This window comes from Symphodus melops, assembly GCF_947650265.1.
Source record: "Symphodus melops genome assembly, chromosome: 11".
Taxonomy (NCBI): Eukaryota; Metazoa; Chordata; class Actinopteri; order Labriformes; family Labridae; genus Symphodus; species Symphodus melops.
This window is the reverse complement of record NC_136701.1, coordinates 11685165-11711898: the sequence shown is the minus strand read 5'-3', so window position 1 is coordinate 11711898 and position 26734 is coordinate 11685165. Positions and strand designations below refer to the sequence as shown.

General features: G+C 40.3%; 1 protein-coding gene across 1 annotated transcript; it reads right to left on the bottom strand.

The window, feature by feature from the left end:
- Nucleotides 1-2069: 2069 nt before the first annotated feature.
- LOC306831113 (protocadherin alpha-C2-like) lies at nucleotides 2070-24099 on the bottom strand. The gene is made up of 4 exons (XM_079355007.1): nucleotides 21301-24099; nucleotides 18208-18266; nucleotides 13859-13944; nucleotides 2070-6696 (listed from the first exon to the last, which is right to left on the bottom strand). The coding sequence occupies exons 1-4, from the start codon at nucleotides 23839-23841 to the stop codon at nucleotides 6383-6385; spliced, it is 3000 nt and encodes a 999-aa protein (XP_079211133.1). The 5' UTR covers nucleotides 23842-24099; the 3' UTR covers nucleotides 2070-6382.
- Between the last annotated feature and the right edge of the window lie 2635 nt (nucleotides 24100-26734).

The following is a 26734-nucleotide window of genomic DNA, read 5'->3' as shown; positions in this document are numbered from 1 at the left end:
ATTAACAATATTGACTGTATGAACTATTGATTTGTTGGAATTTAGATTGGTATTTAGTTTATTCATATTTGGGGGGTGTTGTTATGTGATTATTCTGCATGTTTTCTTTATTTAGGATATATTTTCATTACTTTTGCGATTTATTTGTTAGTAAATTTAGTTTTGCATCCATACTTTTGTTAGGTATTTGGGTAACACTATGGGCACCTGAAGTTATTTAGATAAGAGGCAGGTGGAGGACCAACATGAACCTGGGTTGTCCTATGTTTTTTTTTGAAAGGCAGCAGGATCTATTTCCTTTTTTAGTTTGCTTTCTTTTGACCAAATAAACCATCAGAGACACAGATCTTTTGCATGGACATTGGACCTCTTTTGTCTGTGTCACCACATCTCTGTGATACATCCGTAGTCATGAATATGTTTAATTTGAGTTTATTTTGATTCTTTCAGGCAAGTAGCCACTAAATTGACAATGGAATAAACATACAATGTGATGAATGATAATTAAATACACAATCATTTTTAAATAATATACCTGTTCAATCAGATATTTGTGTGCTGAAGTAATTACAATGCTGAACAATCCAGATATTATATTGTGTTGTTCACTTTAACTTATACAATGAGGAAATATAATAGCCTGCTAATGTTTGCATCATTGTAACCCAGTATTCTTGCTTCTTACCCACATGTATAAAAACATTGTGGGTTGTTTTTTTTTTGGTGACTGAACAATGTGGGTCAGCTGCAAGTCTCAGTGTTCATCAGTAGGTGTCAGTGTTGCTAGAGATATGACCTCTTGTAGTAGAAAAAGGAGTTGTGAATGAATGAGTTCTCTAGTCTGCAGACAGAGGGAGCTCGTGGCACAGACATCAACACACTCCTTTTATCTGAATAACAGATAGCTTTGCGTTCAAATGGAGGGAAAGGTTAAGTTCCCATGCACCCCTCCCTCGGTGGTGTCACATGAAATCACTGCAGAAATGTGCAGATATGCTGCAGACCTGTCACCCTGAGCATGATAGAAAACTTTTTATATCAATGGGGATTGTGGTCTGCGCCTTTTAACTTGTCTCTTTCAGTCATATGTCAGCTCACTGGATGCAACATCAAGTCTGATACACTTCCTTTCCTTTTTCAGTATTGAATAAATGTTTTTGTCTGACATGGAAGAGTTCAACAATGTGTGGAATTTCTTGATAGTGCAATATCCTTTTTTTTTTTTTTTACCCCCAAATTCTCTAACAGGACAAAATGTTCCAGGTTCTGAAAATTAGATCTCCAGTGACACATTTTGGATTTCACAACATTAGAGAGGAAAATTTGAGCAATGCTTCGACGTTAATAGGCTGAAATATGAAATGGAATGATGTAATTACAGTAATTTCGTGTCAATTTGTGTCACTCTTTAATCTCTCATTAACAGTGGGAGTCAGGTTATGGATAAATAATACTCCAACAGGCTGGTATCTGTACTCAATCTTTAATTAATTAGAAGCAACTTAACCTGACTCACACATTGGTAAAATGCAAACTGAAGCACGGAACAAATGATTACAACCTCATCTGAGGCACTAACTCGTTATGCAATGAGTAAAGTTGTTTCAATGAAGCAAACTGCCCTTTTTCACTCATTCACTCTAAATGAAGTTTGTATGCCCTTAATGTATTATTCTCATGATGTTTTTAAGAACATTAAGGATTACAGCACTGATTTTTAATGTTTCGAAACATGTCCAGTTTTACTTTGCATATTTGTAAATGCAAAGGCTTGCTTTAAAAAACCCATCATGTCTTTATTTAGCCACAGTTTCATTACTGTGATGACTTAGGGAATTGTTGAATCAATCTATATTTGTGCATTCCAGATACATTACAACTCAAACATCAATACAACTAGATGCTCTCCTCACTTAAGTAGACTTATTCTCATCAAGGATTATTTTCTTAATGAATGGAAAAATGGCTGCCCGAGTGGTAGAACACAATGTGCAGACTAAACATCCCATGTACACAATCCCTTCTCTCACTCCAGTGCTGGATGAAATCAAGACAAGACACAGCTCACATATGAAGATATTTAAGAAAAACTTTATTTGTGACTTATTAACAAAACACATTACCAGATTGATGAAATCATAAGAATCACTATTATCACCTTTACAATGATGAGCAGGTGTACAAAAAAAGTTATTAACAGATCTGCACTGTCACAGTCGACTGGCATGTGACTCACTGCCACACCCAGCGACTGAGGAACATTCACTATACACAAGCAGAGAATACATCAACTTTATTTTTTTTCACATCATTTTAGGAATTTTGTCTTTTTTTTTTCTCCCTTTTCATTTTTTTTTTTACTCTACAAGGTAAGGGATAGACATGAAAGGTGAGTAAATGACTTGATTTCACAATAGTGTGTTTGATCATCATTTCAAAGCTTAACACAACTTGAGGACCGATTTTTCCATGAAAATCAGACAGGTAAAAACAGAAAAAAAAAGCATTTCATCGCATAACACAATAGCATTATGAATATCTAGAAGATTAAAGTCATTTTCAACAGGATAAAAAATGTGATTCTTTTAGGTTTTTTCCACAAATAACTGTTTGCAATAGCGTATATTTATGTATATATGTATGTATGTATGTGTGTGTGCGCGCTTGTGTGTGTGTCTTGATGAGAGTGGGACTTTACATGTATGTGTATTGTCATTGAGAATGTTTATCAGAGGCATATGTGTTCCAGTACGTATTTCCCAGTGGAAAAACATATCTATGTATATATAGTATCTATATAGTATCTGTTTCCTTTGCTTAAAACATGCAAACAGCCACTTGGTGATCTGACAGCACAGAAGTACACCTGAAGGACAGGGCGGAGAGAGGGGGGGGGAAACATGTGCATGGGAGAGATTGAGCCTGATAGCAGCACCTATAAACCCCTACTGTGACTGGTAAGACAATGATCTAAAACAAGGAACACTGAGGTGAGATATTCAGACACATTTCATCATGTTGATGCTGGTCCAACATCTTACCAACCTTTTTCCATCTTTCTCGACACAGGTTTTACACTATCGGAGCCAAATAAAGCCGTTAATCCTCAAACACTCTACGCTCATGTAACCGCAATTTGTGAACCTATATCGCCAAACATTTGAAGATGATAGATCTTCTCGGAACTGCTTCCACTTTTTCCGATCCTTCCAGTGCAGCCAATCGTTTTACGGAAAAGCCATACAGAATAAACATATAGGAGCTAAAACTTCCTCCTTCCTTTCTTTGTGTTGCCTACATTTGGACTTGCAATTCAAAAACGGATTTCTAATATAGCTAGGCATCTACAACCAGACTGTAATCTGCACCTTCATGCAGAAATGCTGCTAATAATGATAAATAAAATACTTAGGTGTAGCTCCTGGGTCCAGGAATATCAATATGGCAGACACTTCTTTACATTAACTTATTTTCTCTATATAACTAAAGGCTGCTAAAAATGCAATCTTACAAACACCCTTCTTACTATCAGTAGACACCAGAATGATTTCGACACCCACAACTTGTCCCTCACTTGAGATTCTACATTTCTATGGAATAATCTGTCAAAAGAAATTTAAAAAAAGATGTTTGTTACGTAGCACATCCCATCATGCCTGATGTTTCTGTGCAGAAAGGAAGCATACTATTGCCTGCTGCTCTCAACATGTTTCGATCCTTTTTTCTCAGTTGCTGATATCGTGTTCCCTGCTTCCGCCATCTATCCTTTCCCTGCTTACTGCTGCAAAACACAGTAAACAATGTCAACAGCATACTTCACCTCAATTAAACCCTAAGTGGGTTTCCCTCTTTTCAAATCCACAAACAACCTCTTCCCTCGGCTGCTTCACTTATTTTCTAAGTGTTTTCTCAGCTGACCCTCTATGATCAGTCGTCACTAATGGCTCAAAGACGTACAGAAAAAAACCCAAAAGCGCAACACCTCTGCTTGTAAAAAGCATAAATGTCTTTCCTTTTTAACTCTGCACTAGTTTCTCTATGACATACTATATGTTGCATTTATGTACCGTACTACAGCGACTGCTATCGTCTTGCGTCTTCATCTTGTCTCATTATATCTACTACATCATAGTCTCAGTTTTCTCAGAACTGTCAGACGTTGTTACGATGCGAAACCAATCCGAGAGAGGACAAAGCTGTCAACAACTAGCAATCAGACGAGACACGCCAAAGCTTAGCCAGAGTTGAGCCTAACAAAAGATATACTGTATGTGTGTGTACACGTGTGTGTTAATATGCAAATACCCTAACGTTACTGTGCTACGGCGGCAGAGTTGAATGAGGGAGAGCGACTTGAAAAGATGTCATCTGACCGTGTGGATTTGAAGGAGCAGGAATAGAGGGAGGAAACAGCCAGCAGGCGAAGCGAATCCTACAAGCACTGAAGCAGTCGAGGCAATGGTGCAGGGCGTGAAGAACAACTACTAAACATTCAGAGACAGAAGTAGAGGGGTCAGGCTTGAACAGAAATGAAGCATTAAGCAACGTTCCTGCTTCCCAGCCATATAATACACTCCCATAGTATGCACTGGCTTTCAGTCTTTTCAGAAAGGGCTGTGTATAATTCTTGTATGTGTTTGTGTGTGAATGTCTATGTGTATCAGAAAGTGTGTTTTCTTGTGTGTATGAGAGAGTCAGTGTTTATGTAGGATAACATGTGTCAGACTGGGTGTGTCCCCGTTGACCTGTGCCATATTCCAATAGCGGAGACAAGGTCAGAGGCCGGTTGCATCAGCTGCACGTAGGTTCCCTAGTTATATCCAAAGTATAGCCACTAAACCCCATCCACGCATTGCTAAAACACAAGCGATAGCACCACAGAACTTAACCTTAAGTAACAACTGAATAGTTAAGCAAGCAAAAAAGCAGGTGCAAATCATATAAAGTCACACAATTGCACTCACTAACAGGAAAAGCAGGAAATTTCTTTTGTTTTTGCACACTATATATTCTTGAGTGATTCCATGCCATTTTGCAACTTTAAGGATCAGAGAACTACATTTTTAGTTATCTTGGCCCATTTTCTACCAATTTATCTGCACTGACGACATGGTTTAAGATCAATGTTTTGGTTTTTAATCTTTCTCTTCGCAATCAAAATCTGGTTCCCATTTCATTTAAAATTGTGAGGCGGAGCTTTTTTGAGTGATGTAACCCATCGTTTTTATTTTAAATGTGGTCAAAGTAAACTTAATACAACGTTATTGCAGTTGTTGAGTTAATCCATAAGTCATCTTAATTAGAATGGGATAAAACATTTCTTAGTGAATTTTACCAGGTGTTTAGACAACTTTGTACACCTTTTAGGACAAAAAACACAACTGGTAGAGAATGGGCATTAACAGCCAAAAATTAGCATTGTCCTTCAAGAGTCAAACATGGATTCTTTTTTACCAATCATAATATTTCGCCAATATACTGTATTTATCTACAAATCTATAGAGTTTGTACCCATCAGCACCATTATGTTTTTCCTCATTGGACACTCGCATAAATTCTTAATGTTAAAACTAGCTTTAGCCAATCAATTCCCTACTTACTACCCATGGTACAATCGAATTAAGTAACTTGCTAATTGCAAATTAACCAACAGTTATGAAGCCACTACTTTACACCCTAATGTGGGAACGAATTTGCGCATAGTTGTTGCAACCCAGTCCAGGTCCTCCGCCTCTGCAATGTGCTATGTTACACTGAAACAGAGCTCTTTTTGTTTGAGTGTGGTCCAGCTACTGTACCGTTGTTACTTTTTTATTTTGTGTTTTTTTATATAAAAGACCACATTTACTGAATTTCTACAAGGCCTCCATAATTCTGAGGATAAAAAGCCTCTGTTTCATTTATTTCGTTTGGCTTGACTTGACTTCCAAGTAGGCGAGCTAAAAAGGGGGAGGGGGCTGCATAAAGACGGAGATGCCAACATGGGCAGCCTCAGCTGACAATGGTCAGATACAAATAGTACACCTTTTCAGGTGTTTTTGTTTTTCATTGTACAAACTGGGGGCAGCCAATCACAGATCTAATCCAGTAAATCATTGGCTTTTTAATTTGGTCCAGCCTTTAGATGAAGTCTGTATACTAAGAACATTTGTTTACTATAAACTTTTGAGTTGTGTATGCCAAAGAGCCAAGACAGAGGAAGAGACAATTGTTTAGCAAGTTCGCATGGAGCCAGGCCTGGTCTAATGAGGGATTGGCCATGGTAATGTCTGATGCAAGCAGGCTCCCTCGGTTCTACAATATGCATTTGGCTTGTTTTTCTGGCTCTGTTACTGTGAGGGTGGTTTATTGGTAGCTCTGTTTTCAAGTCACCCCTTTTCTTCTACTCTTCATCCCCATCATCTTTTCCCTTCTCCTTCTTGTCCTTCTTGTCCTTCTTCTTCTTTTTCTTCTTCTTGGCCTCCTCCTTCTTGCCAAAGCTTATGAAGTCTCCTTTGTCGTCCACAGGTCCGCCGTCGTGTCGGATAGAGATGATGGCTGGGGACCCAGGGATGATGAAGGCTTCAGGGGGAATCTCCCCGGGCCTCAGAGGCTGAGGAGGGCAGTAGCCTTGTTGGGCACCATATCTGAAGTGCCAGCTGTTGCTGTCGACTCCAGCGCCAACTGGGGGTGACAACTCTCCACCACCTTCTCCATCTAAAGGTCATGAAGACAAACACAAGATGTGCCAAATCTGGTTAGTGATTACATTATTAAAAAGATTATGATGAAACTGCTAATTAAAGAAAAATAATTATTGGCTATTTTGTGAAATAGGTGTCTTCTCTTTCTTTGCAAAGTAAGAGGAACAAAATCAACAACACATTTTTTTTACAATGCATAGCGCCTACTATTAAAAAAAAAAAAAAAAAAAAAGAGGAAGCTATAACCTTTGGCCACAGTTTTGTTATTTTATGTTTAAAGGGATTACTATCTGACTACTTCTTGTCTTGAATGCAGTTGTTAGGCAACCAACTAAGATGTGGGCAATTAGCTTACTATTCCCAGTCAAGTGACAGTCTAATACTGCACTTAATCCCAACAGCAAACAGTAAAAATGGAAAATTACCAACAGGAAAGAAGCTATTGTTACCATTATGGTTGGATACAATCCCATGGGTTCCAGACTTTATGCTAAGCTAAAGCAGGGTACACACTACAATATAGTTGGTCCGATTCCCCCCTTCTGACCAAAGTCACTGAAGCAGAAAACACAACAAACCATTACCATGGCAACAACACGAAGCGTCATAAATTCAGGACCAAGTTGTTGATTTGTACGAAACAACACACTTTACTTGTGCTGCCAAACATTCAGCTGCTTCAAGGCAATACTAGAACAATGTAACATCTGTTGCACATCACCCATATTGCACAAGATCTTAAAACAACACAGATTAAGAGATAAAATAACAAAGATGGAAATATAAAATGCAAACAGGGACCCCATGACGTGACTGCACAACCCACACATGCTTAAGAGACAAAAAAGACACAACCATTTACCCCCCTCCACCAACCCCAAACATCTTCTGGGTTCAGAATCGTTATTTACTGTATTTGGCAACAACACAAGTGTTAATACAATGTTCACATGTTGTGATAGTTGACACTCTGGTTGTTAATGATTGAATCGGTTAGTATGTGATGTGCTGAGTTGGATGAACTGATAATCTGCCATCATCCCTCTTCTTCCATCTTTTTTCATTGTAAATTATTTAACAAAGGACTGTCCTGCTTGTCATTCTCTGTCCTTTGCTTAGACTTTTCCATCTGGTAGTTGAGATGCTCATCAAATCTGACATATAAGGACCAACAGAAATCAAGCAAAAGCGAGCGGAGTACTAGCTCGACAATGCAGCAATAGCCACAGGGAGTGGATATTTTCAGGACAGCGATTCAGCTGAGACCGCAGGAGGGAACACTGGCATGGACTAACCTCCAAACCAGGGGGAAGTTTACAGTAACTTAGCAATGGGATTTCTATGTTATATCTGTATTTGGATGATGAAGGCAGCAGCTTAATCCTGTCCTCGTGGGAGTGCCAGGGACAGGGATTCAACCTTTGGTGCTTATGCAAGGATGGTGACACAAAAAGGTCCCGAAACAGCAAGACGTAAAAAAAAGAAAACTGATGAATAAAAAACTATTTTGTGAAGAGAAAATGAGATACAGCCAGTGAGGTCAAAAGGTTAAAGCTGCCAGAATGAAAAGGAAAGAGGATGTCAAAGGAGATGAGGAATGAGAGGGAAAAAATGTGAGATAGAGAGAGAGAGAGAGCGAGAGAGAGAGAGAGGCAGTAAGAAAGATGGGGGTGGGCGGGTTTTGCAGACACGGTGCTCTCAGGCCCACACCAGTTCCCTCTGCGCTGACCTACTTTCAGTCTGGATTTTATTTAGATCAAACATAGGCCCAAGCGAAAAGATTCTGTTTGATTTGTCTTTGTAGGCTATTTATGACATTGCTGGAGCTGTGAAATGGTTTCAGTCACTGTCCCATTGGGAAGCACACTATTTGGAAATTACACACTTTTCATACACACTGTGTCCCTCTGAGTCGAGAGGGACACAGTGACTAAATTACTTGCAAAATAATGATAAAAAAAAGCTAAAATAATGGAACCTAAAACATAATCAAAGATAGCTCTGCATTGATTCCCTGATTCAAATTCCAACAGAGAGCATGCATGTATCAGTGCATTCCTTCCTTTATTATATGTTCTTAAATAAATAATAACTCACTAAAAATAGATTATATACAAACTGCTATAAAAGACTGTAAGACTTTAAATATAACAGGTGTGATCCCATATTTTTGCTCGACAGGACCCACCACATGACATGGACGTCAGAACACAGTCCCACATAAATAATTTGTCTCCCTCTGAAAAATAGAAGTGTTCATTTTTTAAGTTACATGAAATAATTAGCATGTGAAGGAACAGGATATCATAGAGCCCAGATAGCAAAGCAGGACTGTAGAAGAAAATCTAGATTCATCCTAGCTTGGGTTTTAACACTTGTGTGTCACAGTGTGTGGTTTTACATGTGTTTCTAAAAGGCTAATTGGCCTTCGTAAATTAGCTTCTTTAATGATAAGCCAGTGTCAGATGTCATCTTTCCATCGTACCCTCAGTAAGCGGAGTTATTGCTTTAATGCCATAATACTGTAAGTCTGTTTCTGAGGATTATGACATTTGATGGTATGGTCTGTCTGTTTGTATTTTTAATCCTGGTTTTTAAAACCCAGGAACAGGATCTGGTGTTTTAAATAAGTCCCATTCAATGGCTCTCAGAAAGATTGCTCCTGGTGTGGAGGAGGACAGACATGCTTAAAATAAGCTGAAAAGACAGCCGGTGATTAAGAGGAGATGTGCAGGAAAAAAAAAAAAAAAAGTGAAGCAGGGAGCTTTAAGAGCTGATAATACAGTGTGTTGCAAAGCTGTACACAATGAAGGCACCTCCATTTTATATAACTGACACACCATTTCCTGTTACCTGATGCTACTATTCAGAGGGGAAAGATTTGACATCAGAAAGAAAAGTTTGGGAATACTATAACGAAAGTACTCTGATTTTAGATTAATATAAAAAATGGACTTGTTTCCTCTTTTACTTACTATATCTGAACCTGTAATCTCAAACCATGGCCTCATTATTTTTGCGCTTTTGTGCCTTTATTGGAGAGATAGGACTGTGGCTACAGATGGACATCAGAGAGAGAGAGAGAGAGAGTGGGGAGTGACAGGCAGCCACAGGTTGGATTCAAACCCGGGCCTTGTTTTGAGGACCATAGCCTCAATACATGGGACGTGCCGCCTACCCACTGCGCCACGAGTGCCCTAAACCTTAGCCCTTAACGAAGACACGGAATATCTATCTGACTACTTTTTATTATTCCTTCATGGTCAACTGTACATATAGTGCGAATAGCTAGTATTTAGCATCATTAAGGACCAATTCGGATGTACTGCACATCAACGTGGACAGAGAGACTGGATCCTGCTAACTTTCAGCCTCCATAGCCGACATTTAGGACACAAACGACTTGTAAAAGAAAAACATAGACTGAACATCATAGACATACTTTAAACACGTTGGCATTTTGCAGCGGGATCAACATCCTGCAAACTGCTTTTCATATATCTTCAAAATTAGCCTGTGACAATATTAACTGAACTGTATTTTTTAACTAAAAGGTAAATGATTGAATGCAAACGGATGCAATTTAATATCAATTTAAAGAGGTTTAACCATTCACACATTCTTTAATATAGCCTTGATTTGATCTGTATGTGTGGGATCACTGTCCTATCTATTGATTTTCTGTCACACAGATAACTTCCTACCGTGTTGATTTTGATTTTATAGTTGTAGAAACATGATCAAATATATTTTGTCTTGAACACCTTGTGAGGCTGGAGCTGTTCACAAGCCTGCGACCAACTGTATTAAAATGTCGAGCAGCTGTGAGGAGTCTAATTAAGTGCATATTGTCTCGGAGTCGTGGGACATCCCAGAGCTCTCTGCACTGTCTGCGACCAATCCAAACCTCTGACATTATTCATTAGAATCCTGACCCAGGTATTAGTGGGGGAATATTCCTGCATATGCGTGTGTGTATGTGGAAAAATACATTTTTAACTCAATGATGTCATGTCTCAACTTCATCAACAGCGATGAAGAGCGTTGCTTCCCTGTGGATTATTAGTAACTCTGCTGCTGCTTCATATTAGCCCATATTTCACAGGAAACAGGCATTTGAAGCGGATTATGGTGTAACATCTGGTAAGCAGGTCAGTGCTGCGCCTTGTGAGGGGGATGCAAAGACACCTGACGTAAAAAACGTGGATGTTTGAAGCTTCATTTCGTCTAACCTGCTGTCCTACATTTATAAATGGGCTGTGTTATTTCTGGTATAGCCCAAGATGCAGTTCCAATCTAAAATGAATCCCTCTGGACGTTTGTAGCACATGCACACATCTGACAGTTGTGAAGTGCTTGCATAAATGAATGTAATACATTACAGGCATCCCTATATTCGGTTCATTTACCTAAAGCCATCTTTTCTACAGTATTTTCTGTAAATTACTTATTTTTCTCCTTTGGATACCTGCCCTTGCCGAGTCCCCTTCCCAATTTTCTTCCCTTTTTTTCTGTCTCTTAATCTTCCATTCAGAGATATGACTGGTTGCCATAGAAACTGCCTTCGCCCACTCCCTGCCGATGGAGGGTGCGGCTGCTGCAGCAATCTCTCAGTTAGACAGTGTTGCCAGGCAACAGGTCACATGGCGTTCCCTAGCAACAACAGTACTGCAGGAACCTGCCAATCCTCTTAACCTTTCTCTTCCTCCATCCCCCCACACCTCGCTTTTTTTTCCCCTCTACCTCTCTCCGTCCATCCTCATGTACGTCTCCTTTGCTCTCCCTCTCCAAAACTGCTTTAAATGTTACCAGATCTTCTTCTTTTCCTTTTTTTTTTTTTTAAAGCTTCCCCTCTCTTCTTGCAGATAACAGCCACTCTCCCCCTCTGGCATCAGACAAATGTCTCCTCATCTGCAACATAGGTCACTTACATAAACACAGTCTTTTTTTTTTTTTTTGAAGGGGCCGCATTTAGATGCATCACAGCGTGTCAGACAACTTCATCATGATAACAATCAGCTGCAGACAAAAAAATGTGTCAACAAAAAGGCTCCACCTCTTCATGCATACTAATGAGGATCAACCTGCAAATCAATGCATGTCTTTGCCTTTGCACTGAGGGCTGTAACAAATAATTTCCGAACGCAACAATGCACCCCTAATAGGTCTGCAGTATGCTGTGCAGCCTGTTTAAAGACAATATTTAAGTCTTGACAGCTTTCCATCTGCTCTAAAAAAAATACACATTTTTCTGCAGCAAAGTGGCATACAGACACTGCACGATGGTACAGCTTGTACCTTTACCAATTCCACAGCTCTCTTTCTCCACAGAGAAAAAACCTGACAGACAACAAGACATATCCTGTCAGTGACTCGTCAAGTGATAGACTGTGAGACTATACCTCTCACCCTCAAGTCTCTACCTATGTTTTATTTCCTGCAGATATATATATATATATATATATATATAAAATAAAATAAAAAACAGTGATAGGTATCTGGCTGAAGGAACAAGGAGAGAGCTCACAGTGTTCCAAAAGTTGTTTTTAAATGTTAGTTACACAAGTCCCCGCTTGAACTGACAAAAGCTGTTAGTCATTAACTAAGAGCTAGTGTTGAGAAGTCATTTCTGAGGCCAGTTGTTTGTACGTTTAGACAGATTTTCAATGTATCCGCCCACTCAGGACATCTTATTTTTCATTAAAAAGCAGTTGCCTCTTTCAGTCTGCAGCTCTAACTGTTTTTTTTATGGGAGGATACAGTTGTTTATCTGTGGCTCTGCATACGAGCCCCAGGCTTTTGGCACCTCCGCTAAGCTCTGTATGAACATCACGCTGGAATTCAAGATTATGTAGATATTGAAAAGACAGATCTGTCAAAACACGTCCATATTCTAAAAGTTTAAAATACATACCACACAAATTTAAAAGCAGATAAATACAACTGCATAAATAATTGTATTGTTTCAATTGAATGCAATGCAATGGAAAAGTTGTAATTGGTTGTTGTAACGGACAGTTCCTAATTTTTCAAAATAAGTTTTTGTTTTGTGAACAGTGACTTGCAGGTCGATATTCACAGGTCATGGAACAGTTTGGGCAAATACTTTGCACTCTTGGGAAGAGTTATGCTACGACTGTAAAGTCTCAATAATTCAAAGCTGTAGTGTGCTGATAGTTAGCTTAGCTTAGCTTAGCTTAGCCCAGCACAAACACCAATACAATAAGAAAGTAAAACTCGGCAGCCTGGCTCTGACCGATACGTTTAAACAAACTAAATAGCCTTACAGCAACTCTCAGGTTATACCTGTTCTGTAAGAAGGAGCTGTGGCCATTTTAGTCTTCATGCTAAGCTAATTTATTGGGCTCCAGCTTCATATTCAACATACATTTTCCAGATTGTAATCAAACTTCTCATATAAGAAAGTTAACAGGTGTGTTTCTCCCACAAATTGTGAAATCAGCTTTATAATCAATGACCCTAATGAATATTCCCATCACCTTTTTAGAGGCTTAAACATATGTTTAGAAGCACAGTCTTTTGGGGAAAGAGAAGATACATACGAGACCTTTCGACCACCAAGCCCTCATCATTTAACCATGGTTTAGCCATAATCTGTCTTAAACACATGACTTTATAGTTTTTAAAAGACATTGGTTTGTGCCCTCTCGTCTTGAGGTTGAATCTGTTCTTTCCTGGCACATACAAAAAGTCTCTTCAGCCTTCTTTATCTATTTATGAACTCCAGTGTTGATTCTTTTTGCCTGCGAGCATCAAGCTTCTTTGGAGGCACTAGTGACAAGTGTTATGGCAATAATGAGAACGAGATCTGAACCCATAATATCCTCCCTCTGGATTTCCCATACAATGGGATTTTAACAATCACTGCAAACCAGAGTTTCAAACCAACGGTGCATGTCATGGTGGACAAGACCATCTTATCTCTGAAAACATATTTTAACATGGGAACCCCCGCCACTATTACATTCCATACATAAGATTTATGAAATGTTGCTCAGTTTCCTTTTGTTTAATGTTCACATACATGCACAAGTAAAGATCAGTTCTCCTTCTCATATTTTAGTTACTCTGTTACTTTTGACACAAATACTCACAAATACTCTGAAAGTCTACGTGCTTTTTCACTCTTTTTTGACAGCTAGACTTTAACTCACCAGCAGCGCTGGACACAGTGGGCCAGTTCTGGACCAGCATCCCCTGAGCTCCTTGCATCACAGAGGACTCCTCCATGTGAACCGAACTGAAAATAAGAAGAAATGCATCAAACTCAGTGACACATAGTAAATCAAATATTTATTCAATCCCTGAAATACCATCATTTTTTATCAATGCAATTGACTTGCAGGAATTGATTTTGTCTCCCAAAAATATGTCTTTGTCATTGAATAGAAAATGATATCCTCAAACCCCGAGCTGAAATATGAGCCCAGCACACTAAAAGAATGTTTTGGTAGTCACAATGTCGTTCAGTTTTCCTACAATATTTCACACAGTCACTGTTTCAGGCGTGGACAGTAGTGGTAACTTAGTTGCAGACGGACCATGTCCTGTTTCTCTCCGTAACCCCAGTCAAGAAAGTATTAGAAACAAGAAAAACATCCAACTCTTAATGTATAATTCTCTGCATTTAATATTAGTAAATCAATCTTTCATTATTGTATACAAAAGGCTATTTCTCCTGAGAAGCATCATATTATAACCTAGCTTCATTACTTATACCTGTTCTTTTTCTATGTCGAGAATACTGTATGTTAGCTTCAGAGAAATGCAGCATGACACATCACGCCAATACTGGAAAAAAACAAAAAACAATTTATTTAGGTTTTAATGCTTTTGTCTTGCAATGATTTGTAACCTCACCAGTTGAGATGTGTTTTGGAGCTGCACTATATAAAATACAGCACTTTTTCACTTCTAAATCTACTGCAATATGGACACTATGTGCAAAAACCACTTTTTAAGTATTTTTTTTAATACTTTGTATTGTGGGCGTGTTCGATTTTTACCTTTTATTTTTCTGCTGGGCTGTTTGTCACTAACAAAATGTGGTATGTATAAAAATCACTTTAAATAAACGTACGTTATCTTATATGACACATCATGAAGAAGAAGAAAGGATGAATAAAAGCGTTAACACAGGGAGAGGTGGTTGTCCTTTAGTCTTTCTGCTTGAAACCTTGAGCGCTGCTCATTGGTGAGAGCTTTTGCCTGGTGAATAACAGTCAATCAGTGCCTTTGTGTGTAATCTGGTCATTGATTTTACGGCTAACCTAAACATCTAGTGATCTTTGATTGCCATGTAAAAAGATGTAAAAGACGTTCAATTTATCATTTGACACGAGTAATAAAATGGATGCAATCAATACTCCCACTGAAAAAAAAACACCCTACAGTTACAATGCAGGTGAGTCTAGAAATAGCCAATAAAAAAAATTTAAGTTAAGTTACTTTGGCATCTTCAGTGAAATCCTTCTTTACAAATGACAGATCACTGGTAGGAGTAGTCAGATTTTCCCTAAATTTGAACATTCATTAGTTCTTTCTTGTACAGTTCGACTTTAATGCTGACTGCAGCTGCTTCACAGATGAAAGCTTCGTCTTGCAAATCACTTGAAGGCAGTAGAATACTTCACAATTCAAATTTGGACAATTTCTATGTCTTTTTTGTCTTTGGTTCCGTTTCAAATATGGCAGGGAGGATTAGAATGAAAAGATAAGCAGCCAAGTAATAATAATAATAATAATAATAATCATTTAAAAAAAAGGTCCTTTTCAGTTCCTGTTATCAAGGTTACAGGGATGAATTTTGGTCACTCAGAACATAATACAGCTGCAGGATAGTTGTCAGTTCTGGCACAAACCCAACAATAAAGTTGCATATTCTGTATGTATGTGTAAGTATGTATTTATAGATTTAACTTATCTGTTTCATCTTAAATAAGAATAACACATTCACAATACGCATATGTTTTTTTATCAACAAACTCTACACGACATTTATTTACATATTCAGTTGGCAAACATAACCCATTTTAAAGGCATTAATTTTCAAGTATTTTCAGCTGATCCGGTTACAGAGTTATATTTTAATAATGCGAATAAAATGTAGGACACTCACAACACTTCAAATGGAAAATATAAAAAATTTACACTACAAGCACAACATCGACTCTCTGGATGACACCAAAGTGGAGTTCTTGAAGTTTCACAAACCCACACAGAACTCCCTCAGTGAAACCACATGTTAGCCTTGTTTTGGCTTTGTTTCGAAACAAATGAGTCCCAACATGTTTTTATGTGAACTTTAGCAGTGGAGGAAGGCCTATTTCTTTCCCTTCGGTCAGAGCCAGGCTAGCTGTCTCCCCCTTTTTAAGTCTTTATGCTAAGCTAAAATGACTGGCTGGGTGAAGTATCTTAATATTAAACATAGAACTCCTGTAAGATATAATTAGAACACATCCCTTTAATTAGCTTAATTAGCAGCCTAATCATGTTTTATGCAAATGCAGAAATCTTTCAAAAACTATAAAAAAACAAAGTCACAGGAAAAAGAGTTTGGGAGATTGTAGCTTAAATATTAAGAACTCCCCAAAATAACTTAAACATCCCCTAACTAATATAGTAATACAAACACTTTGAAACTCTCACAAAGCCTGGTGAATGCATGCAGCTTCCAACCTAGGCCTGGATATTCTCTCCCATACATTCATAATGTATACCAGGCTCACTGTATAGGACACGCTACCCTTACTGGAGCCTCTGCAATGCAGCACATACAGTACAGAATCCCTCTCAAACTGCTTTACATTTGTTATGAGGAACAGGGATGGTGTTCATGACTTTAAAATGAACCACGTATGTTTTAAGCCGTGACAGTTGCATAGCTTTTAAGTAAGCAAAAGCTATGCATGTCTGCTTCAATGTGTGCGAATAAGACACAGAAACAGCCAAAAGAGTTTTCTTACACTGACTGATTAGCTACACGAGGAATGTGGGTCAGTACTGTTGGTACCACATCACTGTGTGTAGTGTGATACATTACAGCACTAAGAGTTAATACGAGCCTGTGAAGGGTGTCTGTGTGTGTTACAGGCTCTGCCATTCCAGAGATGGCAGTGACAAATTGCGACGATCATTTATGTTAATCCATGTCATGTTGCAGTGACTTGATGACACGATGCACATTATGATACCCTTCCACACCATAGAAATGAACACTAATATCCAATTAAATCAAACTTAGACAGAGCAGAAGAGTGCACAACTGAGCGGTAAACATTGTTAGCATGAAATTATGTAGATTCAGTGCAAATGATAAACATGTGGAGGTAAAAACTCATTAGTCCCTGATGTCCCAGCTGTCCTGTGTCCAAATTAGCAAAACACTTCATTGTGTATTTCAATCCACATTTTTTTGTACAGATCATTAACAAATTTTAAGTGACCGATGTAGATGCAACAAAACTATTCTACTCCAGTTGTTTTCAGATCTTAATGATTTCAGTATTCCCTGATTTGCAGTAAAGAGATTGTAAATGTGTAGTGTTTCATTACTGCAATGAAGATGGGTAGACTCAAATATTACACAACATTTTAATTAATACCACAGATACACTTTTAACCCAAATCTTAGAAACCTGCTCGATGTTGTGTTGAGATGCCAATTTTGAACGCAAGTACAAATTCTTCTTGCAACTTTATTGGGCCTCGTTTTTGTTCAGTTATCGCAAATTTGAACATAATGTGTGTTAATATCAATCTCATTTTAGGATTTGGTGAGGAACTTTTTTTGCAAACTAGCGTGCATGAAACGACACCCAGTGAATTAACAAGTGTGACTGCACACTAAAATGTCCTCTTCTGTCTCTCTGTTCACAACTCCTCCGCTCATCTCTGAGCAGAAATATACAAATACGCACAGAAAGGCACACGTGTGTGCAGGCCGGGCAGCCGTACGTGCAGACGCTGATGCATGTGTGCATCTGATAATCTGAGAAAGGTCATAGTCAGCCCATTTGTCCTTCACGCTTCCTGCTTAAAGACTGCAACTGGGGGAAGCGACGCTCAGAATGTAGATGACCTATATAGTATTACACCGCAGAGGAGCAGTGCTGTGCATCCGCTGATGAAGGCTGGGAAAAAAAAAGGCTTACCCCCCAAAGGAAGAGGACGGGGGTTGGGGGTTTAGACAGATGCTGAGAGGACACTAATTTTCATCTCCAGTATTAGTAGACTCTGGATTTTGCAGTATGATGTTGATGTGTTTTTTTTTCTTTTCTTTTTTTTTCTTTGTCTGATTAAGGTGTCTTTGAGAAGACTCACTTGTCAGTGAACATTTTCCTTAGAGATACTATGCATCTCTGCTGTGGAAAAGAGAACTATGAGGACACACTTAAGTTCTATTTGGACAGGATTATGACAGTGTGAGCAGCATGCATAGGTGTAACTTTTTTTTTTCAAATTATCATAAATTACAAAAGAGTTAAAGATGGAAAATGCTTACCTCTGCATCCCTGCCCTCAAAGATGCAGAATATCGCCAGTCAGCATTCGGGGCTTTCGGCTGAGCGAGCAAGAGGTAAAGAGAGAGAGAGAGAGAAAGAGAGAGAGAAAGAGAGAGTTTAGTTTAATACTGTGCAGATCCAACCCGGGCTATGGTCTCATCAATTAATCATGATACACACTCCAGCTCTGGATTTGATGGGAACACTGCAATCGTCCCCCACTTCCTCTCTCTCTCTCACACACATGTATACAGTACATATTGATATTCAGCCACAGACACAGACACAGAAGGACTTTAAAAAGGGCAATCACTGAACACCATATTGATGAGATTTTGGACTCTCTCTCTCTCTCTCCATGGCTCTATAAATGAGAGAGCTGGGAGAGTGATGCCCTTTCCCCGAGTGCCCAGGTTGTTTGGACAGATAGATGTGTGTACATGTCAGTGTGTAGCGTCAGTATATTTGTCTGCTCCTGATGAACCTGAGCTGAGTGCTTGACACTCCCAGCAGGCTTCTGGTAAATTACTGCCTTTCAGAACCAATCAGACAATGCAATAACAGCCAGGGCAACCACATACAGTCCATGCCCTGGTCTTCACTGGCCAATGTGAATTGAGTTTATACATATCTATGTTGTTACTCATTGGTAGGATTAACATAGATAATAAAAATCTAAATAAATAATCCCTGTATGGTCAGGTAATGACTAATTGCGTCCTCTGCCATCTTCTTTGCTTGGATATGTACTATAGATTCTATTTCTGATTCTGACTGCTCCAGCAATGTTAAACCATCATCACTGATGACTGATGGCTGATGATGGTTTCGTTTTGCAAGTCTAACATGATCAACAATGATCAACTGCGTCTTAGCAGTCAAAATCACATTCACAACTTGGCAAAGAAGCTGAACAAGAAACTGTATGTTTACGACAAGATCAGATCATATTACACCAGTACGGTCTCTGAAACACATCTACCTGCAATAATTCCTTCAATAGTATCCTACTGTCGCCCTGTCTCGTCTTTTACTACACAGGAAACAACTGAACCTATGGCTAGACTGTATAACAGAGTTCATGAAACAAATGCTCCCAAAACAACAACTTCAGCACTCTGGTTCAAACATCCAGCATAAGTCAGGAACGCATCACTAGATCACTCTTACAAGCATTAATCCAAGACCGGTTTACAAAAACAGCTAAGGTAAGACATTGTTCTTTCATGCATACACTAACATCTGGAATAAGTTCCATATTTTGACAATAATCTCAGTGATATATTATAGCTAGGCTAGCTATTATAGCTAGGCCTACAAACACAACCTGATGAATGGACAGATCGCTGCAAACCGCTGCTTTGACTAATATATTTTAGTTTCAGTTACTTCTCCTCTCTGATTGGCTGTGTTGCTGTTAAATCTGCTGAGTTGTTTTTTTTAAAAGTCTGTTAGTTTGTGACTTTTGTCTTTGTTTTTTGTGTGCTGCAGAACAGGCACCTGCTTTTTGTTTTTTGCTTTTTTTTTCAGTTTTAACCATCTCAGGCTTGTTTTACTTTAACTATTGTAACTTTCCTTTAATCTTTGTCTGTATAAAAATAAATGAACTCATTTTTAAAGATCTATAAATCTTTTATTTTTTATATTTTTATTATCAGTTACTGTTTCCTGTTTCATAATAACTGACTTCTTCATACATAGTTTTCTCAGGAGAAGATGTTTGGTGCATCCACTGTCAGAGATCATCTGTCTGACAGTTAAAGCTGAAGCCTTTCAGAATCACGTGTGGATTTAACCTTGCACCTCGTGAGCACCAAATAACAAAAGCTGTTCTGAAGCCGCTGCAACTGTTCTCGATAAAGACGGTACATTATACTCCTGCGTTCAATTCTGAGGGGAGTATTTTCCTCTGGTATAGCAAGCCTCTTAGAGTAAACCTAATTTGCCGGGCTGAGGGGACAGAGGCTGGAGGTTAATTTAATCGACATGGATACACTTGGTTCTGGAAGAGGTTTTCTCATAACTGATGTGCTGGTGACTGGCAGCTGATAATAAAGATGATGCATCCAGTGATAACCTCTAAATTGTGGAAGCCTTATCGTTCACAATCTGACATGAACAATATGATCCCTGTAATTGAACCACAAATGCTGTTCACCTATCCATCTTAAACAGACATGAACATTTACTGACATGCAGGACAAGTAAAACAGGTAGACAGGACTTCTTTAACGGGATAACAGAATAGACAGCAGACAGACATATTTCTGGATTTTTACCTCTATATTAATCATGTTTCAGGTTTGGTTATTTGTGTATTTTTCCCTTTTTTATGTAATTCATGGACTGTTGAAACCACTTCTAGGAAACTAAGTGTAACTAATGAATTGTAGAGCTAAGCAAAGACAGTTTTATCATTTCAATGCACTTGTAGAACACTTTAAGAACAACAAATCATGACCTTTAAGATCCCAGTCACAAGCAACACCAACTACTCCTGCAGGGCTGTTGATCAAGTCATTTAACCCCAAGTGCTCTAGTGTAACAGTTTTACTCACAGACAGACACACTTCCTACCCACACACACTCGAGTCAAACTCAGTTGCACGGAGTATGAGCAAGTAGAGACGACGACGTGACCTGTTCTTAATGTAGCCGCGATGACAACCCTCAAACCGAAACACGAATCTCTGAATCATCAGAAATAACGCAGGAGCCTGAAAAGCATCAGACCCTGACGCTAATGCAGTGTGAGTGCTGAGCTGGGCTGGTCTCAGAGACTGCACGGTGCAATAAGTGGGAACTGAACAAAGAGAGATGAGGCCTGCGAGGATTCAGTTCACTGCAGGAGGGGATCAAACTTGGCATAAAGAAATATCATCACCCTGCGGCACCGACCATCCCACAGACAAAATCACCACAGCAACACAAACTGGGGCAATAACCTTTACAAATAGTGCTTTTTTTTCTCTGTGTATAATATTGTCATATCATTTTGGAGTTAAAAGAAATTTCAATGACACCCAACCACATGATGAATCATGACCTTCCAGTAATGTGTATAAAGGGAAACATGAAATCTTAATGACCCACCTCTGGGCAGATTTGCATCGACGCGTCAGGCATACTGAGTCTGCGTACAAATCCACTTCCACTGGTGAAGAAGCGGTCTGCACCGCTGCCCCAGGTGCCGCTGATTGGACGTCCTGTGTTGTAGAACATGAACGTGTCGCTGCCAGAGGTGGCTGTCAGGCAGGTCTTGTAGCAGTAAGTCTTTGTAAGGGAGCCGTTCCCGCGCACTTCAATGTAGTGAGGCTCAACTTTAAGGTCTCTTCGAAGCACCACATTGTTATTAGGTTGTGCACCGGCTCCAGCGACGCCTGCCCCACCGCCGATGACGCTGCTGCTCCCGCCATCTGGAGGGGGCTTCTGTGACCCACAACAAGGGGAGCACGACCCGGGCTGGCTGCAGTAGGCGTGACAGCGGACGATCGCTAAAACCACCACAGTGACCAGGAAAACGAAGGTGGTGGCACTCAAAGCCACAATCAGGTAGAGGGTCACGTTGGAGAAAAGCAGTGTGCTGTGTGGTCGGATGATCCTCTTGGGGTCAGGAGCCACTTTGGGCGGAACCTCCATGACGGCTACATTGATGGTGGCAGTGGAGGAAAGGGCAGGCTGGCCGTGGTCCTTCACGAGAACAGTCAGAGCAAAGGAGGTGGAGTTGTCCTCCATGATCCTCCGAGTGGTCCTGATCTCACCAGTGTGTTCGTGCACCTTGAACAAGTCCAGGTCCGTGGCGGTCTCCAGCACATACACGAGCCAGGCATTTGGACCAGCATCTGCATCATACGCTACAACTTTGGTCACCAAGGCACCAGGCTCTGTGTTCTTTTGTACTGTTTCCAAGGAGCGAGTGCCGTTGCCGGGAGGATTAACTATCAATGGTGCGTGGTCGTTCTGATCCATTATGTAGATGTAGACAGTTGCGACCCGGCTAAGCGGAGGAATGCCCCCGTCTTGGGCTTTGACCTGGAAATGAAACTCTCTCAGTGATTCATAGTCAAAGGCTCGCAGGGCGTACGCCTCGCCTGTATCGGCCTTCACAGACACATAAGAGGTGACAGGGATGCCGTGGTTGTTGTCATTGAGCACTGTGTAGGTGATGCGTGCATTCTCTTTGATGTCCGCATCTTGAGCTTTTACGGTGCACAAAGAGGCCCCTGGAGCGTTGTTCTCCGTCACATAGACGGTATATGAAGTCTGCTCAAACCTGGGTGGGTTGTCGTTTACATCAGCCACATCCACCTGTATGGTCTTCTGGGAGGAAAGGGGAGGGTTCCCTCCATCCGTGGCACTCAAAGTGACATTGTAGGCATCGGTGGTCTCGCGGTCCAGGAAGGCTGAGGTAACCAGGGTGTAGTAATTTCTGAATGACTTGATCTTAAAAGGAAGGCCTGCTGGGATCTCCAGGCTCACCTGCTTGTTAGCGCCGGAGTCTCGATCAGTCACACTAATGAGGGCCACAACTGTGTCTGCACGGGCGTCCTCCCTCACAGGGCTCGACAAAGATGACAGCACTATCTGAGGGACATTGTCATTCACATCCACCACCTCTACCACTACCTTACAGTGTGCTGCCACCGCCCCAGGGCCCTTGTCCATAGCCTGGATGTACATCTCATAGGAGTTGGTTTCTTCATAATCAACATTGCTTCTCACCCTTATCTCTCCTGTGTTTGTGTCCATGCTGAACATCTGCCTCACTCTCTCGGGAGTGTAGCTGCTGAACGAGTAATAAACCTCCCCATTGGTGCCTTCATCCAAGTCAGAAGCATTCAATTTAATTACCAGAGTGTTTTTAGGTGAATTCTCCAGCAGTTTCACCTTGTACACTGAGCTGTCGAACGTTGGGATATTGTCATTTGAGTCCAGGACCCGGACATTAATTCTGGCCGTGCCTGTCTTCTCTGGCGTCCCCCCATCCACGGCACTCAGAATGAATTGGTGATAAGGCGTCTGCTCTCGATCAATGGGCTTTTTGAGCACGAGCTCGATGTGCTTTGTGTTAAGGGAGGGTTTGTTGGACACCAGCGCGAAATGTTCGTTTGTGCTCAGCTGATATATGCGAATGGAGTTTGACCCAATGTCTGGATCTTGGGCGTTTTCAATGGGGTACCGAGACCCTGGTAAAGCAGATTCTGTGATTTCCAGTTGATACTCATCTCTGGGAAACTGCGGCGCATTATCATTGGCGTCCACAATCTCCACCTCGACATGGTGCACCTCAGTGGGGTTTTCAACCATCACCTCCAGATTAATAAGGCATGTGTTGGATAGATCACACAGTGCCTCCCTGTCGATCCTCTCATTGACGAGTAGTTTCCCATTTTTAGCGTTGACAATCACATAGCGCTTGCCGCTGTTAGAGGTTACCTTAATTTTTCGAGTGGCGAGCTTTCGAATATCAAGCCCCAAGTCATGCGCCAGATCACCGATCAGTGCCCCATTTTCGAGTTCTTCCGTGATAGAATATCGTAACTGTCCAAACGAAAGGCCACAAAATAAGGAAAATATCACAAAATAAAAAGGCACATTATTCCCTATCCGGTTGCATTTCCCAGCCACAGCCATTGCAAGCTCATAGGATCCGCAGACGGATTAAACGCAGCCTTCCGCCTTTTTAGCTTGCAATATCTTGCGTCCCAGCACCTCATTAAGGTGGGCTAATAGGTCTTCCGTTAATGAAACAGAAGCGGCTCATCCATTGTGTTACCCGGCTAAAGTGAATCCTCTCCAGCGCACCCATATTTCCTTTGTCCGTGATGCGCTTTTTTTTTGTCTCCAATGCGCGCTGCTGACGGGTGTGTTTCCCTGCCACCGGAGCCGTGAAACCTGTCAAGTCTGGCGAAATCCGACCGAGGAAAACCGGATAAGAAGTGTGTCCCTTTCAAGATAAATCACATGAGCCAGTCAAACTTTTCTGTCATTTCGTTCATTAGAGAGTTAAAAAGAAGACAGAGTTCAACAATGCATATACACACCAGAATTGTGTCCTTAGTGCTGAGAAAAAGAAGTGCAATAGATATTTTGTAGGAGGCTTTAGTTTGCATTTGTATTCTTTTCATATGGCCTCCATGTTTCAGCTTGTTTAGCAGTTGAACAATCCAATAAAGTGGCCCTTTCCTGCGTAAAACCATCAGCTAACTGTGTTCGTTAAAACGTTCACATTATCCCAATACAATCTGCTCATGTTTGAGTAAAATGTACAAACAGATACGGAATGTTTCTTAACAGGTCATTTATTTTGAAGCCGACGCCGGAAGTTGCGGAATTGAATATTGCGAGCCTGACTATGGAAGGACAGTATCCCACCCTTAGCGCGCACTCAGACTCCAGCTCTCTCCTCTCCACTGTGGTGCAGCTCCCCTCCTCCTCCTCCTCCTCCTCTTCCTCCCCCTCCCTCCCCTCCCATTTCTCTCCTCTCATCCCTCCATGTCGGGGTCTGGGAGCTTGTAAACGACCAACACATGAACGCACCCCTAATCTAAACGCATATAGCCTTACTATAAAATAAAGGTGTAGTTAAACCCGCGACTTTGGTCATTCATTAAAAAAAAAGAAAAAAAGAAATCTGAACATCCACGCACGTGGTTGACATGGACGATGTAACCTTGATATGTCTATGAAACAGTTAATTTACCGCTGTTAAATATATCCACACTCAGGTTGTTCCTGAAGGTAGGAACAAATATGCACAATTCTAACCTGCACCAACCTCCGAAGACTGAGGACAAAAGCGTAAACAAATAACGCTGCCACACACACACAGACACATTTTTGTAGACTGGCTCATGTTTGTTTCTTTGTCTGGACTCGAATCATAAGGATGGATAATTCGCCAGTAGCGATTCTGCAGCGCAGAGCACCGCATGGCAAGCATTTGGCCAAGGCGCAGCAGAATGAGAGCATTGCACTGACAATCACAAGCTTCGCTCCACATGGATCACTGTCAGTGGTAGACCCCAGACTGTCAGGTCACATAATCGTATTTAAGATGCCCGTGGTGGACCCCACAAAGCATGAGGCTCATGTTCTGTCTATAGGCAATAGCAGCCTGTGTATCCCGAGGAGACACATGATATAGGTTTATATATGGGCACGGAGACAAGACGGCTGACAGCGTGCTAATATGAAATTAAATATATATATGTATACTCTGGCTCAGCGTGACACCATTTACATCTATCCAAGGAAAATCCAAATTGTTGTCTGCTTTAAAAGTCAATTCTTCTGTCGATACATACAGAGATGCATCCGGCATGCTCCTCTAATTGTTATGTTAAAGCCGTTTCTTGGAATTAGCTCTTCAACGTTATATTTGGTGCTCAAAAGTCAAGATAATACGTGATAAAAAAATATATATATATAGGTATTAGGGTTTGCATGTTCCCCCAAGTGGAAGATTTATAGACCACAGGTGTAAATGTGTTTGGCAAAACCACCAAGGGTTTCACTGATAATGATGGGGTGGTGAAAGCCCTTAGAGCTCTGGGGTTTTCTGTCTTTTTTTGTGCTCAATAAGGTTGAAAGCTTCCGGGCTTCACATGCAAACATCTGGTGACAACGTTTTGTTGTGTCTGGGGTAGAAGCACAGACACCTCTCTTATTCAAGGTTCAAGGTTGTTTATTGTCAAATATGCTCCATGTTAAACATACAGCACAGATGAAATTGCAAATATTTATAATATATTTGACTATTAAATCTCTGTAGTCTTTATGTGTGCAATAAAGAAGGTAGGCCTCCAAGGTTGCACACAAAGTCCACTGTTAATGGTTGATAACTTAAGTAACATTTACACTTGTAACTATGCCATGTGACAGAAAAAAGATGCTTCATACTTCTATAACATTACAATACAGTTACTATCAGGTGCTTTATGTATTTGACCTAGTTCTTCTTAATTAATTAAGCATTAATTACATGTTTTTTATACCCTGTGTTATTGTTGTAGGTATTCCACTAATGCAAGCAGTTGCGTGTCAGTGATGACAAAGGTATGCAGATATACTGCATTTTGGGAACACAGCTGCTTCAGTGACCTATTTCACAGACTGTTTCTTTATGCAGAGATGAGCGAGGTGCCTTCAGTGAGAGCTGATGGAGCACATCTGGTAAAGTTTAGTGAAGTCTCCTGCCTGTGTGGATTTGGTCTTGCAGATGTGCATTTAATGACATTTCTGGTGCTGCAGAGTCTTTTTTCTGCATGATGAGTGTTATTATTTGTGTACATTATCTGAACATCCTATCTGCTTGTCTTCTCACTCTTGGCCTATGTTTGATGGAATATACCCCTCTGTTTTTTTTTTGTTTTTTTTAACTGCAAGCGTAAGTTATCTCTATGTTTGTATATTTTGCGTGGCTTTTCGTGTGAATTTCCTCCCTATTTGCCCAGGCGAGGTGGACTGTGACCCTATCCTGCCCAGTATTTCTCCACTGGATGCCTTTATAATAATAATACATTTT

Excerpts from the sequence above, each read along its gene's own strand:
- LOC306831113 (XM_079355007.1), bottom strand. The coding sequence starts at position 23,841 with ATGGCTGTGGCTGGGAAATGCAACCGGATAGGGAATAATGTGCCTTTT. Across the intron at positions 18,267-21,300 it reads CGATGCAAATCTGCCCAGAG|CCGAAAGCCCCGAATGCTGA; the intron begins GTGGGTCATTAA and ends TTGCTCGCTCAG. Across the intron at positions 6,697-13,858 it reads CACTGTGTCCAGCGCTGCTG|ATGGAGAAGGTGGTGGAGAG; the intron begins GTGAGTTAAAGT and ends CATGACCTTTAG.